Genomic DNA, 18,268 nt, shown 5'->3' with positions numbered 1-18,268 from the left:
TTAGACGGGCTTATCATGGAGGCAAAACTATGAAATAAATATGATCCTAATATTTTCAAAGTTATAATATCTTTGGTGATTTTTAGCACTCCATATTCAATTTAGTCTTATTTTATATACTTTAAATGTAAGTATATGTACTTAGTGAAATTATAGAAAAGATTTATGCAACAAATATTAGAAATACCCCAAGTATAAAATCACAAAAGGACAAGGAAGAGCAGACAGGGACTAATACGTACTCGTGCAGACACTCTTCAAGACACCTTTCTATGGATGGCTGGATGAATTTGGTCTCAAGTTCAAAATTAATTGTTCTACTATATAAATTCTATGTATCACTCTTCATACTTCTAACTCCTGTGGTATACATCCCATTAAAATATTTTTCATGGGGAGGGTTTATGTTTGAAAGCAATTATGACAGTATTGTGTTTCCCCCCGAATTCCTCTGCTGAAGCCCTTACCATCTGTTAATGTGATTGTTTTTGGAGACAGAGCTTTTCCAGAGGTAATTAGGCTCAATGAGGCCATAAGGTGGGTGCTCTAATCCAATTTAGCCTCTCACTTTTATCTAGAGTTTCTTCCCCATCTCTACAGACACACTTAATGTTCTGGCTATACTCAACTATTTACCATTCCCCTAATACAGCACTGTTTTTGTTTGTTTGTTTGTTTGTTTGTTCCTTTTTCTTTTTTTACTTTGAAGTTGGAATTTAGTATAGTATTTATATAACAAATATGTACAAATTTCCAGTTTATTGTATTTTGGACAGCTGAAACCATTTTCTTTTCACCTAACTACCCTTTGCTTTTAAGAAAAATACTTAATATAAATTTTTCACACATACAGAGGGGACACTATCACAATGAATTTCAATATACCCATCACCAAGAGTCATCATTTCCATGCACCTGCCAGATGGCGAGTTTTTTAATAAATAAACTGAACCCCTCTGCATAACGAATATATTGCTTAAACTCTGATATCTTTATGATAGCAAATAATAAGCCTGATCAATCATTTGCACTAAAATGAAATATTTATAGTCTTAGTCTATCTCCTGTACTTATTTCAAAACTCTGCTCTGATGACTTTAGTACAGACTTCATTGACCTTAATCTTACTCTGAAATGTGGTTATCATTGGCTTCAAGGATATATATTTTTTACGTGGTTGCAGCTTTAAGTTGTTAGGAGGCACAGTAATAGACAAAAATACAACAAATTTCTAATTTTTAAAAACTCTTTTGAACCATTCCATACAGTTAACAGTTTTGACTAGAATAAAGCCTAGCTTAGAATAAAGCCTACCTTTTAAGCAAAGCTTGATGAAAATCTTAGATCAATGAATCAATTATATGTAGGTATATACTAGGAAAAAACATACTTACAATAGGCTATAATAATGATTCTCAAATTCTGCACAATCAGTGATATATCATTATATCTCCTGAGGACATACTGGAGAGGACCTTCATGGGGACAAAAATAGTAAGGTCTGGAGCCCTGAGATAAGGGCCATCTACCCCCCCCCCAGACCTGGTGAGCTCAGAGAGGCAATTCAGTGTGGACTGGGAGTTGAAGAGAAAGGACTTTCAAGGTGTGTTAATTACCTAGCGTGTCAGATCAGGAAGACAACATATGCCTAGGAGGCTGAGGCCAACAGGGAGCATAGGAAGGGAACTTCCGAGTGTCCAGACCATGCACCAAGGAAAAAGTAACAGTGAGACTATAAGTTACCATGGCCACACACGGTTTGCAGCCCGAGATTTACTTACTCAGTGTCCAACTCTTGTCTGACCATAGTGAGTGACCAGCATGAGCAGTGAAAAGAAGAATGGGAAGAAAGAAAAAGAAGAAAAGAGAAGAAAAAACAAGGGGAAGGTTAGAGTTTCTCAGATTGTTAGGTTAGTTGGTTTCTAATGTTCTTTGTCTCCTTTTGTTCTCCTGATATTGATAGTAGAATATGATCAAGAGAACTTAGAATAGAAACATACCTGGACGTGGGAAACTCTGAATTCTGCAGGAAAGGTACTCTATGTTCCATATTTTTCTGCTGCCTGTTCATTTGGACCTTACCCCACTGTGCTGTTCCCTGTTGCCGCCATGCACCCACCATCAACAGTACCACCGTCTGCTCAGTTCTCTCTCTTGTGCTTACTACCACTTTCAACCTCTGCTTGCTATCCCTCTGTCCAAACAAAGAGGGTGGAAAGCATGATGTCGTGACACACTAAGGATATTTTAAAAATACAATGTGTTGCCACATACTATTTGGCAAAAAATGAGACAGAGGATAAGAACAGTATTAAATAATTTGTACTTGCTGTGTAGCACAATATAGGCAGTACATGGGCTAATTATACTCCTAAACATTTTCTGTAAAGCTTAGTCAGGAGCTAATTTTAAATGTAAACACCTCCTGTATTATAATTTTTCTATTTTCTGAAGGTAATATTATAGCACTCCCTCCTATCCAACAGCCCCAAGGCAATTTTTTTTTTAAAGTGCTGCTTAGATCACTTAAAAAGTCAGTGGTCTATATCATTGATACTGCTTTATTTCTAAAATCACATTTGCTAGCATGTCACTTAAACAACTTCATGATATGCAACGTGGTGTTTGTTTATACCACTTATCTTTGGCGTCTTTCTTTAAGCACAAAGAAGTTTCCTCTCCCCCCACAGCCCTAAGATTTTTGATGTGCATTATGAATCCAGGTGAAAAGGAATGAGGGGGACTAGGATCTGATTTACTCTTTGACATTTCATCAGGAGTTCAAAACAATAGCTTTATAGAGACTAAATGCTATAGTAGATAAAAACAAACTTAAAACTTTCAGGAAAAAATACATGAATGCAACTTTATTTTCTTTGACATTTAAATGATGACTACTGAAAAATACAGAAGATTAACTGTTTATTTGTATTTTATCAAATCCTCTAATGGAGACTAAAGTTACTTATGATACTATTCTTGAAATTCACACTGTGGGAAAGCTTAAAATTAGTCATTATGATAATAAAGAACTTGAGCATTTCTTCTTCTGATTAAACTTAAGCTCTACCATTCTGACATTGAAGTGTAGTCAACTATTAGAGTATTACGGTGATATTCTAGTATTGCACCAGGCCAATATAGTAGGGAAATCTGTTGATTTCACAAGTTAGTTTAACAACCAAATGAAAGTTGTCTAATAAGGAAAAAATCAGCCTGTGATGGCTGGGGCCAGGGTGCAGTCAGCTGGGTACCTGACTCTTGGTTTCTGCTCCTGTCAGAATCTCTGCTCAGCAAGAAGTCATCTTGGGCTTCTCTCTTCCTTTACCCCCCACTCCCACCTGCAACACACGCGCACACATGCTCTCTCTCGCTCAAATAAATAAATCTTAAAAAAAAAAAACAAAAACAAAAACAAAAAAACAAAACCACCTCTGGACAGGCATGTGGGAGTTTTTTCCTCCAGTGGTTCAGCATCCTTCTAAAGAAGATATCCATGAGGAAGCCCTGAAATGTATTAAATCAGAGGTGGCTTCCTACAACACACATCTAGACAACACAAAACATCCAGACCCAACTGAAATGTTCATTTAGTCCCTTACACGTTTCCAAATGTTAGTGAAGTTCAGAATAGTCGAAAGGAAATTTTATAGTTTTAACCTGAATACTGAAATGGGAATGGCTATAACATAGTGACTAATTCAGGTGTGTATTTTTAAAAGGAGAGGAGAAAATGCAAATAAAGCTCTAATGCCAACTCACATGTCTCTGCCACGTCGGACTTCATCCTGCTCTTTGGACTGGCGGCGGCGTTGTCTGGCAGACAGGGCCGGAGATGCTGATGACGTTCCCGATTCTGAATCCTCTGAACTTTGGCCTCCAGAGCCGTTAACATCAAAAAGATGCTGTTCTACTGCCGACCGGATGGTTCTTTCCAAGAGTCTAATGAAAGCAGAACACAGAGTCCATCAGGCAGTCAAATTTATCAGTGATTGCCTTTTAAAACTTATATCCATAATTTTGGAATATCAGCATTTCCTACGACAGATCTACCACAGCTTCATGAACAAAGACAGCATATGAGACATCTCAAAATATCTGCATCATGTGTTAAAAATAAAACCCAAAACCTGACAAATTCTACCAGTTTGATCACTGTGTTTCTCATCTTCGTAGGTCCAGGATGACTGAAATGCTCACAGCAAGCCTAACAACATTTATCAGAGGCATTCAGGAAATAAGGGTCACTTAATATGAGGCAGAATGAGGAAATACTTTTTCCTCATAGAATAATAATAGACCTATTCTTACAAAGGTGAGTTCCGTCAGATTTCATACCAGCTCTGCAGAGGAAGACAGTATAGTTTACAAAGCAAACTGGCACAAATGATTTTATGATGCCTATTATCTATTTAGAATCCCTTTAAGATAGAATTATACAGGCAATAATGCTATTAAAATGGAAGACCTCCCCAGAACAATTACTACTTAGAAAAAGAAAATCTTTTTAAACCTCCATGCAATTAAACTGTGATGTTAATAATTGAAGCTGTATTCATACAAACATGTGCCACTAATATGTGTTACTGAAGATGGCAGGGTAGATTTACTTCATCTAACATGAGGAAATACTTAAGCACAGGGGCTGAAAAGAGTACATGGTGAGTTAGATAAGGTATCCTTTTTAAAGCTATATAATCTTTTAATGTGTCTAAGCCTTCTTTTAAAAAAATTTTTATTTAATTTTATTTTTTTTTAGTGTTCCAAAATTCATTGTTTATGCACACTCAGTGTTCAATGCAAAATGTGCCCTCCATTCTTTTATCACCACACTATTCAATTTTGGATAAGCTGGCATGGAAAATTCTAAACATATACTCCTCAAATCATAATTTTCTGCACTTGAAAAAAGGATCACATCCAAACTCATCAAACTGTACACACATTAAGTATGTGTAGTTCCTTACATATTAATTTGACTTCAATAAGGGTATTAAAATTTTTAAAAAGAACCACATATTTATTTTTAAAATGTTCAGATGGATTTTGAAAAATTTAAGATACTTAGATTTTCCAAATGTAGTTTAATAACAGACACATGGTAATCTCATTAATACTACTTGAAGACAATGAACAAATATGGTCTAACTTGGACATTACAACTTTTATATTTAGGGGGTCCTGGGTGGTATGGCCAGTGGAGTGCCCAACTCTTGGTTTTGGCTCACATTGTGATCTCACAGTTGTGAGATTGAGCCCCAAGTCCTGCTCTGTGTTCAGCACAGGGTCTGCTTAAGACTTTCTCTCCCTCTCCCTCTGCCCCTTAGCCTCCGAAAAATGAATGAATGAATGAATCCTTAAAAAAAGAGAGTTTTTATATTTAGAACTCCACATCCCAATGATTCAAGATTCCCTAATAGTGGTCTATAGGAATGTGAGTGAATTAACATATACAAACAAACCCCACACCTTTTCCAAACTATACAGACAGATAAGAGGTAAAAGCTATTAGGAAATACACAAGCAGGAACATATATATTATGCCTCAGTATAATTCTGGAATCTCTTTAAAATTCACAGAGCTAAGAGAGGTTGGTCCAGCTCTCTCATTGTTTCCTCACCTAACAAAGAAGAAGAAAAACTCCCAATTCATCCTATTAGATCCAAATTCACCCTACTTAGTGCTTCTTTAAATTATTCTCTCTTCTACATTATCACACCTTTTCTCCACTTCCTCTTGATCCCTGTTGATGGAAGATGCCCTAAAAAGGTCCATTTACATCTCACAAGGAAGAAAGAGAGGTGGGTGTGATGGAATATCTTTGAGCAAGAAACTATTCACGAACCTTTATCTAGTGCCTAATATAACCAGGCACTTTCCTAGGTGTTAGGGATACAGCCATGAAAATGACAAACAAGGTCCCCATGTTTATAGAGCTTCCTTTGCTATGAGGCAGACAGGTAATAAATGAATCATGAACTTTCAGATAGTGATAAATTCTCTCCAAAATGATGCAGGGAATTGGAGAAGAACTGTGGGTAGTCAGGGATGGCTTCTTGGAGGAGAGGACACTTGAACAAAAAAGTAAATGGTAAGAAAATGAATGGCCAGGCTGAGAAACAGTGCAAGAGCTCTGGGGCAAATATAAGGTTGGCCTATTCCAGAAACAGAATGTCACGTGGCTGAAGCCTAAGGAGCAATGTAGTCAGAGAGGGAGGCAGGGGCAGGTAACTGGAGCTTAGGTTTTAGTGTACACGCAGCTGGTAGCCTTAGGAAGGAAGAGACATGTGACAGGCATCATCAGTAGGGCACTGTCCCTGCCCTATGGAAAAAGGACTTGTTGCCATCATTGATTTGCTTTTGATTCTGTGTCCCTTTTAGATGGTAAAGTCCCTGAAGGCAGAGCCAGAGGCTTACTTGACATTACACACCTAAAGCTACCCTTGGCGTATCACAGTTATTCAACAAATGTAGGCTGATTAAAAATAAGAAGTAAAGACATTGTACTGCTTTAACCTTTAATGGCATCCTCCGCTGAAAGAGATCTCTCCAGACACGTATTTTGTAAACAGTAATGGACTCTGTCATTATTTTGACTGAAACAAAAATCTTGTATGTTCAAATTGTTAGGCTGTCTCTAGTCATACATCCACACAGAAGCTCAAGCAGGAGCCCTTCTTTAGTCCTCTTCTCTCAGTGGTTTTACAGATCATCATAGGTTGCTTATGGCATTCATTGTCCAATACTATACACCATTAGAGTAGCTTTGTTTCTGTTTGCTAAGTGGGAAAGGGAAACCCAAGTAACTTACTCTCCAGTTGCTGAAACATTGCTGACTTGGGATACATGCGTGCTGTGGGAAAGAAGCACAAAGAAAGTCAGATTAGACAGAGCATGAGACTGTGCACCAAACATCTGAAGGGGCTTCCAGACTGAAAGTATTAGCTAGACTCTCAGTGACCCACGCACAATGTTTAACCCACCTACCGACAGACGCTGACTTTCACTTGTTTCTGGAATTGGAGAATGCTAAGTGTTTATTCCTGAGTCAGTACTGAGTGTTTACTCCTGAACAGTGTCCCCCCTCCCCTTCCATTTTAAAGACATCCATGATGGACTGTTTCAAAGCGACCTTGAAAAACCATCTCTACTCCCCCTACTGGCCCTTGAGCTCCTTCAGCATCTTTTCATTTACTCAAAATATTACTACAATGCCACTGACTGTCTTCTGCTACCAACTCTACCCATTCCCTGTTCTCCCGAGCCCAAATCTGTTCCCTCCTCTTCCACTCCCTCCAGACCTGCAGCCAGAAGAAACTTTCTAAAACTGCTCAGAACAGGTAGAAAGCAGCAGGAACCACAGGGGACAGGGAACAAGCAAGCAACTCTAGCTTCTTTCCTTTTTTAAATGTATCATTAAAAAATATTTTATTTATTTGAGAGAGAGAACATAAGCAGGGGAAGGGTGGAGGGAGAAGCCGACTCCCCACTGAGCAGGAAGCCTGACCTGGGGTTGATCCCAGGACCCTGAGATCATGACCTGACCGGAGGGCAGACACTTATCTGACTGAGCCACTAAGGTGCCCCTACACAACTATTTCTAAGCCACCTTTCTTCCTGAGTTCCTCGAGATGGAAGAATGCTTCAAGCTCTATGTTTCATCTCAACACCTAATTTATGGCCCCTTTATTGGACACTTATAAATTTCCTCTACTTTTCTGTTTCCTCCCAAACCTGAATTCCTTCAAAAGCATTACAAAGTATTCAGCCTAAAGCGAAATAGTGAAACTATAGAACACTCTATGATAAGCACTCTTGCCTGCCCCCTGTGTTCATATAACCACAATGAGGTTGAGTTCAGCAGCAATTTCAGCTGCATCAATATCAAGATTTTCTCACGGTCTGCCCTCCAGTGCTTAGTCAACTTCTAAATCAAGATTCAAAAGTCTGTTCAAACAAAAAATCTTCCATGCTTGTCACACTATAGGTTTCCCTAATAGATACAACGGTTTCCTTTGCTCCACCTTCTTTGTAGAAAACACTTGAAGAAAGCGACAGGGGTTAATGACTGATGCTGATGGCTGCCTCCCAATCACCCCAAACAGCCTTGTATCTACCATGCAATTTTGAACACAAGAACATATTTAGTTTTGTCTTTTTTAAATCTATCTGCTGGGTTTTTCTTCCACGTACATGGGTATTTCATCTCTTTCCACCCAGAATCTAAGTGCTTCAAGGGAAAGTATGCTATTTCTCTTTTTCTTTCATTATACTCTCTACTGTTATCACCACTATCACCACTGTCAGACCCAGCCTACCACTCACTATACAAGAGGTGATCAGCAGACACTCACTTTTCAGCCCAGAGAATTTCCTTAAAAAAGAGCTGTAGCTCTTTGTTCCGGCCACAAACCACAGCCAAATCCCAGAAGAGACACAGAAAATAATGCTACTGTTCACAAGGGAAAGTGATGAGAAAAACCTTTATAAATGAAAGCAAATGAAAAAATAAATGCATTCTAATACTGAGTACTTAACTATGTTTCAGACACTGTGTCGAGTATTTTGTACATATATTTTCCTGTTTGCTGTTTACAATAACCCATTTGGGTAGGTACTATTGTTTTCTCAATTTTCAGTTGAAGAGTTTAGAGGTTAAGTAACTTGCCCACAGTGACAGAGCCAAGTAGATGAGCTGGAATTTGAACCAAGAACGTTTTAGCTCAGAGTCTAAGCTCTTAATCACTACACTAGCCATTCAATCCATTACTCAGTAGAAGAAAAACTCACTAGAATCATCTTTGTAGATGGAGGCCTGGACTTAGGTATTTTACTTTGCTTTTAATCACAACCATTTTTCTCATCTGCCTCACAATGCCTGTTATTCACAGTGGTTCCCAGATTACACAACCAATAATATATCCTTTGCTCTTCTCTGTCCTTAACTGGAACAGGCAGTCCCTGCTTTTGATGCTTTGTGGCTCACCCTCTGTAAAGTCAACACTGTGTAATTAACTTCTGTATTTTACTTCTCAATGTAGTCACACAGCCTCAGTTTGGGGAGCAGGGCCCATTGGGAATGATGGCTCTGGGGGGACACAGAAGAGGGGAACACATTGATCTGATAGATGCTAAAAATATTCCAAAGGCAAAGAAGTATAAGCAGTCAATTAGTCCTCCGTGCTGTCTCAGAATGAGTAGATGTACACCTTTTCTCCCTTCTTTACACACTTTGGCCTGAACTTCTTTTTGCTTATTAAAGCACACACTGATATTTTTATGTTTCTTTGTGGGGAGGTAGGGGGCAGGACACACACACACATACACACAAAAGGTGAGGAAGAAAGAGACAAGAAAATGACCTCAAGCAGAAACAGGTTCTGCGATAACTAAAGCCATGTTGGTGCTTCTCAAATTCTAAAGCATATCGGAGTCATCCAGGATCTCGTTCACTCAGGCTCCGATTCAGCACCTCTAGGTCTCAGGAAGGTGAAGCTTCCTGAGAAGCTGAAATTCTGCCTTTTTAACAAATTCTACAGTGATTCTGATGCTGTTGATTTGTGGAAGACACTGATTAGCAAAGCTGTAATTCCCTGAAACTAAGAGTCTTCAAGACTTCAATTACTTAGATATCACAATAGCTATTTTTAAACATTCTAATCTAAGTGAAGAGGGTATGCATTGGAAAGCTTACACTAGCATAAGTGAATAAAAGGCAACACATCAAGATTTCCTCATAGCTTAAAGAAAAATGACCTAAGCCATCTAAATTTTTTAAAAAAGATTTTATCTATTTATTTGAGAAAGAGAAAGAGAGCACAAGTGGGGAGGACAGGTGGAGGGAGAGGGAGAAGTAGACTCCGCAATGAGCAGGGAGCCCGACATGGGGCTTGATCCCAGGACCATGGGATCATGACCTGAGCTAAAGGCAGAGGCTTAACTGAGCCATTTTCAGAATGCAAAATAAATGAATAGATTGATGACAAAAGCAAGGAATTAAATCATATTCAATTTTGTTAATATGTTGATCTTGGGTCAAATTTATGATAATTTATAGTTTTACGTTTCTTTAATAGTCCTTTACAATTTTTGGTATACTTAACATGTTCATATTTTCATGTTTTTAAATCAGAGTTTCTCTAAAGAAAGTATTCTGAGAACATGTTCCACTGGGAATCAGAAAAGAGAAGTTCTGGTCTTTGTTCCGCAGTTAATTAGCTGAAATCATGGATTGTTGGTTAGCCTGGCTGTTCTGGGTGGGTTTCTTCACACAGAAAATGAAAGACTTGGCTAGTGGTCCCTGTGGTTTTCTTTTAGCTCTAAAAGTTTACTGCCCTAAAGTTTGAATCACCACAAAAGGTTATAACTGCATATTATGACAGTTTCAGTCATAGTTATGGTTTATTAAATACCAATATAGCTTTGGTCAGGTATCCAGCCACCTGTATAGTTCCTGTGGGATGTGCTTAATAATCCACCAATAGCAAGATTTCTAAAAATATTTAATGACAGAAGTAGGGGCTATTTCCATAGCTATAATTCACTCATGAAGGTAATTCTAAGAAAAACGACAAATGGGCAATAAGCAAATAAGTTAAAGTGAAAAATACAGATTTCCTTTGTCTACAATGGAACTTGCTTTTGTCCTCTGCAGAAAGCGAAGGGAAATGAATTTTTTTTCCGAGCCCTTGACTGATCTGATAACAAAGTTTCCTACTTATGCAGTATAAACACTTGAAGATGGAAGAGATCATTTCTTAATGTTGATAAAGCAAGTATTCAAAACTGAAAAAAGATAAGTCTCTCTGTGGACTCCAGAGCTAGGGTGAACTTCATGACCCAAGCCTCCTGTGAGTGAGGACACAGCTGCATTCGCTATTGGTACAGTCTTTGAGAACAGATTCTGAGCCTACTCTGCAATATATTCTACGGTATACTTAAATATATTTAGTCTGCATCTCTATTAACCAAACCTAAACTACATTTCTGGAAGCCCCACACGCTCAACAATACTAGTCTATAAATTTGCATGTTATAAGATGCACAGAATGCCTGTTGACAAGTGATTCTTTAATTAGATCTCTCGATTTGAAATAAAGAAATCTACATATAAAAAGAAAGAAATTTCAAGTCTACTAAAATCCGACATCTTGAAGAGGCACGTGTTCTCTTTTTTTATACATTCTCTTACTTCAGAATGTTCTCTTCTGCGGTATATAAATATTATTGTGGTAAAGTATTATTGTTTCAATAGGAACTATTAGGTGAACAGAATTATCCTTTTTTTCCCCTCTAGAATATTTACATTTAGTGAGTTTTAAAAAAAAAAATAAGTCAGGATTTAAAAGACAGTTGTGTGATGTTTAATTTGGGCAAAGATGAAGATCGTTGTAACTAATTATCAAAATAGCACGAAGCTCCTAATTTCTCTGTTTAACAGAATATAATATTTTTAGTATTATTTTAAAATACTAAAAGTTGATATGCAGCATCAACATTATAAGATGAATCCAGTGTTATTTATTATAGTTGTAACAGATTTCTAATTAAAACTTTTTCATTAAAACCATGTCTTCCATGGACAATGTCATACATTAAAAGAAATACCCCTGATTTTCAATATTTACTACGCTTTAACTTTTAGCTATGATTACGATATACGGAAAGTTAATGGAGCATTTATAGGTATTCAAACTTTGGCAAAAATTGTATTACCTTTTTGTGGTAGTGTTATAGATAGTTTGGATCTAAAAAACGTAAGAGTTTGGCTTTAAAGCATATACTATGCATTAAAAAAAGCATATACTATGCATAGAATACTAGAACATAAATTGAAAACATACTACATTGATATTAGTAGGAGGAAAATGTTTATCCTCAAACTTTTTCAAAACTCACAATTCATATTCCTTTAAATATTAGAACTGTTTTTAAGAAAAAAAAACTATTCTTCATTCCTAGAATATTTTGATGATCTATTAAAATCATTTTGATGATCTATCAAATATTTTCTAAAAAATTAAATAGAGCCTATCAAAATATCAAAATACTTACCTTTTGTATAGCTTTTTGTTCAGGCCCTAATTACTGGAGTTTTCAGTTTTACATATTTAGCATGTTTTTGCATAAAAAAGAAATTCAGAGTTTTAGTTTTTGGACTAAGGTCTTTGTAAAGGAAAATTATAAATGAAATTAAATATTTCACTATAATCATTTAAGATGAGGAAGTTGAGGTTCAGAGAGGTTTAATATCTCATTCAAGTTTACACAGTTCTGATTCTATCTCGTGTAATCTGGCTTCAATAAGGACACAATCTTTCTCAAATAATGCTGTTATTCATATAAACCTTTGGCTATACATCTAGTTATTTTCTTAGAGCAGATTATTCAAAGTACTTTTTTGGGTTCAAATAGAATTTTCTTTTCAAAATGTACATTCCAGAAAATTTTTTATTTCTAGATTTTCACGTTTATCAGTATAAAATTCTATCAAGCAGTCTTTAATCTTTTATTTTTTTTAAATTTATTTATTTATTTGATTTCTTTGCCTTTAGAGACGTGTCTTGAAAGAAGTGGCCGATGTCAAAAGGGGATACTGCCTATGTTCTCCTCTAGGATTTTGATGGATTCCTGTCCCACATTGAGGTCTTTCATCCATTTTAAGTTTATCTTTGTGCATGGTGTAAGAGATAAGAGTTTCATTCTTCCATACATAGGTGTCCAGTTTTCCCGGCACCATTTATTGAAGAGGCTGTCTTTTCCACTGGATATTTCTCCCTGCCTTGTTGAAGACTATTTGACCATAGAGTTGAGGGTCTATAACTTATTTATTTATTTGAGAGAGAGAAAGAGGGAGTAAGTGAGGGGGAGAAAAAAGAGGAAAGGAGAGAGAGAATCTCAGGCAGCTCCCTGTTTAGTGTGGAGCCTCATGACCCTGAAATCAGGACCTGAGCTGAAATCAAGAGTCAGACCCTCGACCGCTTGAGCCATCCAGGCACCCTGAACAATCTTTAATTTTTTAAAAACTACTATATCCCTTCACCACAAACTTCAGTTCTGATTATTAGTTTTGTACTTTTCTTTTTAAAGTTTACCAGAGGTTTTTCTATTTTATCATTTTCATTTTTATTCCCAAAGAGCCATTTTCTGGATTCAAACATCAATTCTGTTCTTTTTCCCACTTATTATTATCAAAACCTTCTAAATTTCTAAGAGGTTGCTTTTCTTCTTTTATATAGTTTTTAAATTCTGATTGGGTGGCTCATTTATTTTAATTCCTAAGAAAGCGAAATCACCACTTAAAAAGAGCTTAGATCCACAAATTTTGGTATGTATGTTTCCCCTTTTTCTTATCAATAGTCTAAATTAGTTTTTATTTCCTCTCTGAATTTTTTCCTCCTTTAGGAGAGCTTTCATTGGGTGACTGGAAATTTTTTGTTATCAATTACACCATGGTCAGAATACATGACTGCTAAAATTTCTACTTTTTTAAAAAAGATTTTATTTCTTCATTTAAGAGAGAGGAAGAGCACAAGTGGGGAGGGCAGAGGCAAAGGGAGAAAACGACTCCCCATTGAGCAGGGAGCCCGGTGCTGGATCCCAGGACCCCAGCATCACAGCCTGAGCTAAAGGCAGATGCTTAACCAACTGAGCCACCCAGGCAACACTAAAATTTCTACTCTTCAAGAATTTCCAGATACAGGTGAATAATTCTTTAGAAAGTAGTAGGAATTCTTGTGCACTACTTACAGGGTGCAAAGTTTAGTATGTAATGCTCATTTATTTTAAATCTCATTGTTATATAAAATTCTCAGTGTTATTTATTTTCTAAATTTTATTATAGACATATAGTTAGATGTATAAGTTCTATATTTCAAATGTGTTTGCCTGTTTACTCTTGTTAAGAGTTTAAACTTTGATCATTTGAAGCTGTGCTATTTTATACATGTTTATTTATAGCCTTTATGTGTTTAGTCCATACTAAATTAAGTAAGTCCAGGTTTGTCTTGTTTCACAAATATGAACTCTAGTTGTCCCGGTATTAATATTGCTCTCTCTGCTTTCTTTTTGTTCGCATTTGTCAGATATAAATTCTAGATTTTTCTTATTAACCTTTCTGTGCCATTTTGTTTCAGGTATGGCTCTTTGGAGCAAAATATAGCTCAAGTTTTGTTTTGTTTTGTAATTTTAGTTTTTATCAAAGAATTTGGCCATGTATATTTATTGTCATAGTTGATGTATTTATTCTACTTTTGTTTTGCTTTATGCTTTCTATTGTGGGAGCTTCCTTTTCCTATGATTTCTGTCTTTCCTCTTATATTTTGAAGAGATTTAAATTTCTACTGGTGGTTGCTTCTTATACTCATATGTGTCTAATTATTAAAACTAAGACAAAAACCCCCAAAACAAAAAACTCAAAACTCTTGACTCCTGCGTCTATTCTCCTACCTTCCATGCAAGACAAAAGATACAGAATTTTATTACTTTCTTTGTCCTTTCACCTATGATTCTAATCGGTTTCTACCACTTAATTAAAAAAAATTCTTATAAAATTCATCTCTTTAATTAGCTGGGCATAAACTTTGATTTCTACTTTTATTTCAACTAGTATGTTTTTTCCTTGGAATTAGAATTTTTAGGTTGACTTTCTAATCTCTGACCTTCATATCTAACATTATTTCTATCAGTTTTTTCTTATCCTTTGCTCTTCATTCTGGAGGAGCTTCTCAAGTTTCTTTCTCATCGTGTACTTGATTTATTTTTAATAATTTCTGCTCTTCATGGTTTCCTACATAGTTTTTGAAATCTCTGCTAATACATTTCTTGGCTCTCTTTTCCCTCCCCTTTCAGCTATTCTTCTATGTCTCTAGCCTTGTAGTTGTAAACCTATTCTGCCCTTGCAGGTTCCCCCTTATGTTTCAGAGAGGGTTGGTGATGTCCTTAAGCATTTTTGGGAGAAGATTAGTAATATTACTTTTCAAGTTTTCTTCTGAATCATGTAAAAAGCAATTCTCTGAAATCTGTTTTTACACTGAGTCCTCAGGGTAAGTCATCCTTTCTCTTAGTTTGTAATTTCTCTTTATAAGTTCCAAATAGCTCTCTGTGTTCTGTGGTTCTTGAGGAGAATCCATCAATTCAGGCAGGTCATTACCAAAACCTGGGTGGGTAGATTGTTCTTGTTTATTTCATCATCCCTTGGCTGTATGCAGATGCCCGCTCATGAATTTAGATTTTAAGGGCCAAAATATGAGTCTGCCCTAGAACAATCTATGATGCTTAAATAGGTGCACTTCCTATTTGGTCCAATTTTCTGACTAAGCTGGAGAATTAGGAATAAATTTGTACTTTGTTTTTGTACAGTGTACTCTTGAAAGCACTCATTATGCCTGGTAATCTTCCTTCCTTTTTATCCTCTTCTCAAATGCTTTAAGCAACTGAACATCCCAGGGGGATAGTTTTGTATACTAAATGTTCTAGTCTTTGAAGAGATGTTGACATAAAGAAGCTAAAGGGGGGCCGAGAGGTGAAAAAGAATATGCAGTTCAGCTCGGAGTGGTTCAGAAAGTAACTTTCTGTTCAATAGGGGGAATGTCACTCATTTTTCTAGTTTGTGCAGTAGACAAAGGAAGGAATCCAATTTAGTTTCCCATCCCCCATTCCCTTCATTCTCTCTTTGTGGCCATCTGTATTGTCTAGATGGTGGAACTGAAGTCTATAAAGTGAAAATACATTTCTCAGTCTATCCCAGTGATGTAACCTTTGATACATGGGTTTATCATTGTTACAAAGCTGTCTCTAGTTTTTGTCTTTGATATCATCATTAGAATTTAAATGGGAAGCCTGGGATAGTTACATTAGGTAAAGCTGGTCTTTTACTTGTTTAAATTAAAGATTTATATTTTATTCAGATCTGAAGTTCTTATAAACAGAAACCTATAGGAAGGCAAGAAGGCTGAAGAATGAAACAACAAGAGCTCTAGATAGAATGGTCATAAAGGTGTCATTACCTGACAGTCAGTTTTTCCTTTGCTTTATCATGCTGATGAAAGACATGAGGAGAAGCATAAAAACCATAAAAATTTATATACTTTATCAGTATAGTCTAATAAATATGCTCAATATTTTAATTAACAGATTGAATAAAACTCAGAATCTATACTTGTCTCTTACTAAGTAAAAAAAATATGATATCAAGAACTCAATATTGAATCCCTAGAGAATTATATGATGAACATTATTTAAATTTATAACCATTCTGCAGTATAAAATAGTACTTGCAGTAGTTGTCTGGTTTAGTGGTTTTCAGCTAGGGGTATGCATTAAAATCTCTTATGTGACACTTTTCTCCCCTCAAATTTCTTGTGGCAAAACACACATAACGTTCACTATTTCAACCATTTCTTAGTGTACACTTCAGTGGCACTGAGTATATTCACATTGTAAACTCATTCCATTCAGCTCCAGAACTCTTTTCATTTTCTAAAACTGAAACTCTATTCCTATTAAACAGTAACTCTCAATTCTCTTTCCCCCCAGCCTCTGGCAACCACCATTCTACTTTGTGACTTTATGAATTTGACTACATTGTCCTTCACATTAGGGGAACATACAGATGTCTTTTTTTTTCTCTCTCTCAAATGTCTTCTGTTTGTTTGTTTTTTTTTTTTTTAATTTTTTATTTCTTTTCAGCATAACAGTATTCATTGTTTTGGCACCACACCCAGTGCTCTATGCAATCCGTGCCCTCTCTAATACCCACCACCTGGTTCCCCCAACCTCCCACCCCCCACCCCTTCAAAACCCTCAGATTGTTTTTCAGAGTCCATAGTCTCTCATGGTTCACCTCCCTTTCCAATTTCCCTCAACTCCCTTCTCCTCTCCATCTCCCCATGTCCTCCATGCTATTTGTTATGCTCCACAAATAAGTGAAACCATATGATAATTGACTCTCTCTGCTTGACTTATTTCACTCAGCATAATCTCTTCCAGTCCCGTCCATGTTGCTACAAAAGTTGGGTATTCATCCTTTCTGATGGAGGCATAATACTCCATAGTGTATATGGACCACATCTTCCTTATCCATTTGTCCGTTGAAGGGCATCTTGGTTCTTTCCACAGTTTGGCGACCGTGGCCATTGCTGCTATAAACATTGGGGTACAGATGGCCCTTCTTTTCACTACGTCTGTATCTTTGGGGTAAATACCCAGTATACAGATGACTTTTTGTGCCTACCTTATTTCTCTAGGTATAAATGTCCTCAAGGTTCATCCATGTTGTGTCTATCAGAAGCTTCCTCCTTTTTTAGTCTGAATAAGACTCTACTGTGTATATATACTGCATTTTGTTTATCCATTATCCACTGATGGACACTTGGGTTGCAACCACCCTATGAGTATTACAACTAATGTTGCTATGAACATGGATGTACACATATCTCTTTGGGATCTTGTGACCCTGTTTTCAATTTCTCTTCTTCTTTGCCAACACTTGTTATTTTTATTTTTCAAAGCAGCTATCCTAATGGGTGTGAGGTGAGATACCTTATTATAGTTTTAATTTGCATTTCCTTGATGATTACTGATGTTCAGCATCTTTGCATGTGCTTATGGGCCATTTGTACAACTTCTTTGGAGAAATGTCTATTCAAATTATCTTCCCATTTTAAAAATCATTTTGTTGTTGTTGATTTTTTGGAGTTCTCTATATATTCTGGATATTAACCCCTTATCAGATAAATGATTTGCAAATATTTCCCCCCATTCTTCCTTTCCTTTCTGCTGATAGTCCTTTTTTTTTTTTTTTGATCTGTAAAACTTTAAAAAATTTCATGAAGTCCGATTTGTCTACTTTTTATTTCCTGTGCCTTTGGTGTCATAGCTAAGAAATCACTGCCAAATTCAGGGTTGTGTATCTTTTGCCTGATGTTTTCCTTTAAGAGTTCTTACAGGCTTAGTTCTTACCTTTGGGGCTTTGATCTATTTCAAGTTAATTCTTCTATACGATATTAGGTGAGAGGCCAATTCCATGCTTTTGCATGTGGGTATCCTATTTTCCCAGCACTTATTGTAGAAAAGACTATCTCATGATACTTATTGAAAATATGGACACCCAAAACCACTCAAGGCTCAGAATCTTGGCCAGTGAGATCCCAGCACCTTTAAAGTATACAAAGTATGTATCATAATGATGGTGTTATCAAAAAACAGAATATAAGAAAAACATGGAGCAATTGGATTCATGCATTATTAGTGGAAATGCACTTAGAA

At 36.4% G+C, this 18,268-nt stretch overlaps 1 protein-coding gene across 13 annotated transcripts in view; it reads right to left on the bottom strand.

The window, feature by feature from the left end:
• Positions 1-18,268, bottom strand: part of FAM13A (family with sequence similarity 13 member A) — a 366,926-nt gene that overhangs the window by 59,847 nt on the left and 288,811 nt on the right. For 9 of the 13 annotated variants that reach the window (XM_045079369.1, XM_045079367.1, XM_013058040.2 and 6 more), the window contains 2 exons: positions 6,813-6,854; positions 3,763-3,942 (listed from right to left, as the gene is read on the bottom strand). In XM_045079369.1, the coding sequence (XP_044935304.1) occupies positions 3,763-3,942; positions 6,813-6,854 (222 nt within the window). The remainder of the gene's footprint in view (positions 1-3,762; positions 3,943-6,812; positions 6,855-18,268) is intronic. The other 4 variants (XM_013058041.2, XM_045079371.1, XM_013058046.2 and 1 more) reach the window with 1 other exon arrangement.

The sequence above is a fragment of the Mustela putorius genome, unplaced genomic scaffold (genome assembly GCF_011764305.1).
Source record: "Mustela putorius furo isolate JIRA1106 unplaced genomic scaffold, ASM1176430v1.1 tig00000382_pilon_pilon_pilon, whole genome shotgun sequence".
NCBI classification, from domain to species: Eukaryota; Metazoa; Chordata; class Mammalia; order Carnivora; family Mustelidae; genus Mustela; species Mustela putorius.
This window is presented reverse-complemented; position numbering and strand designations above follow the sequence as displayed.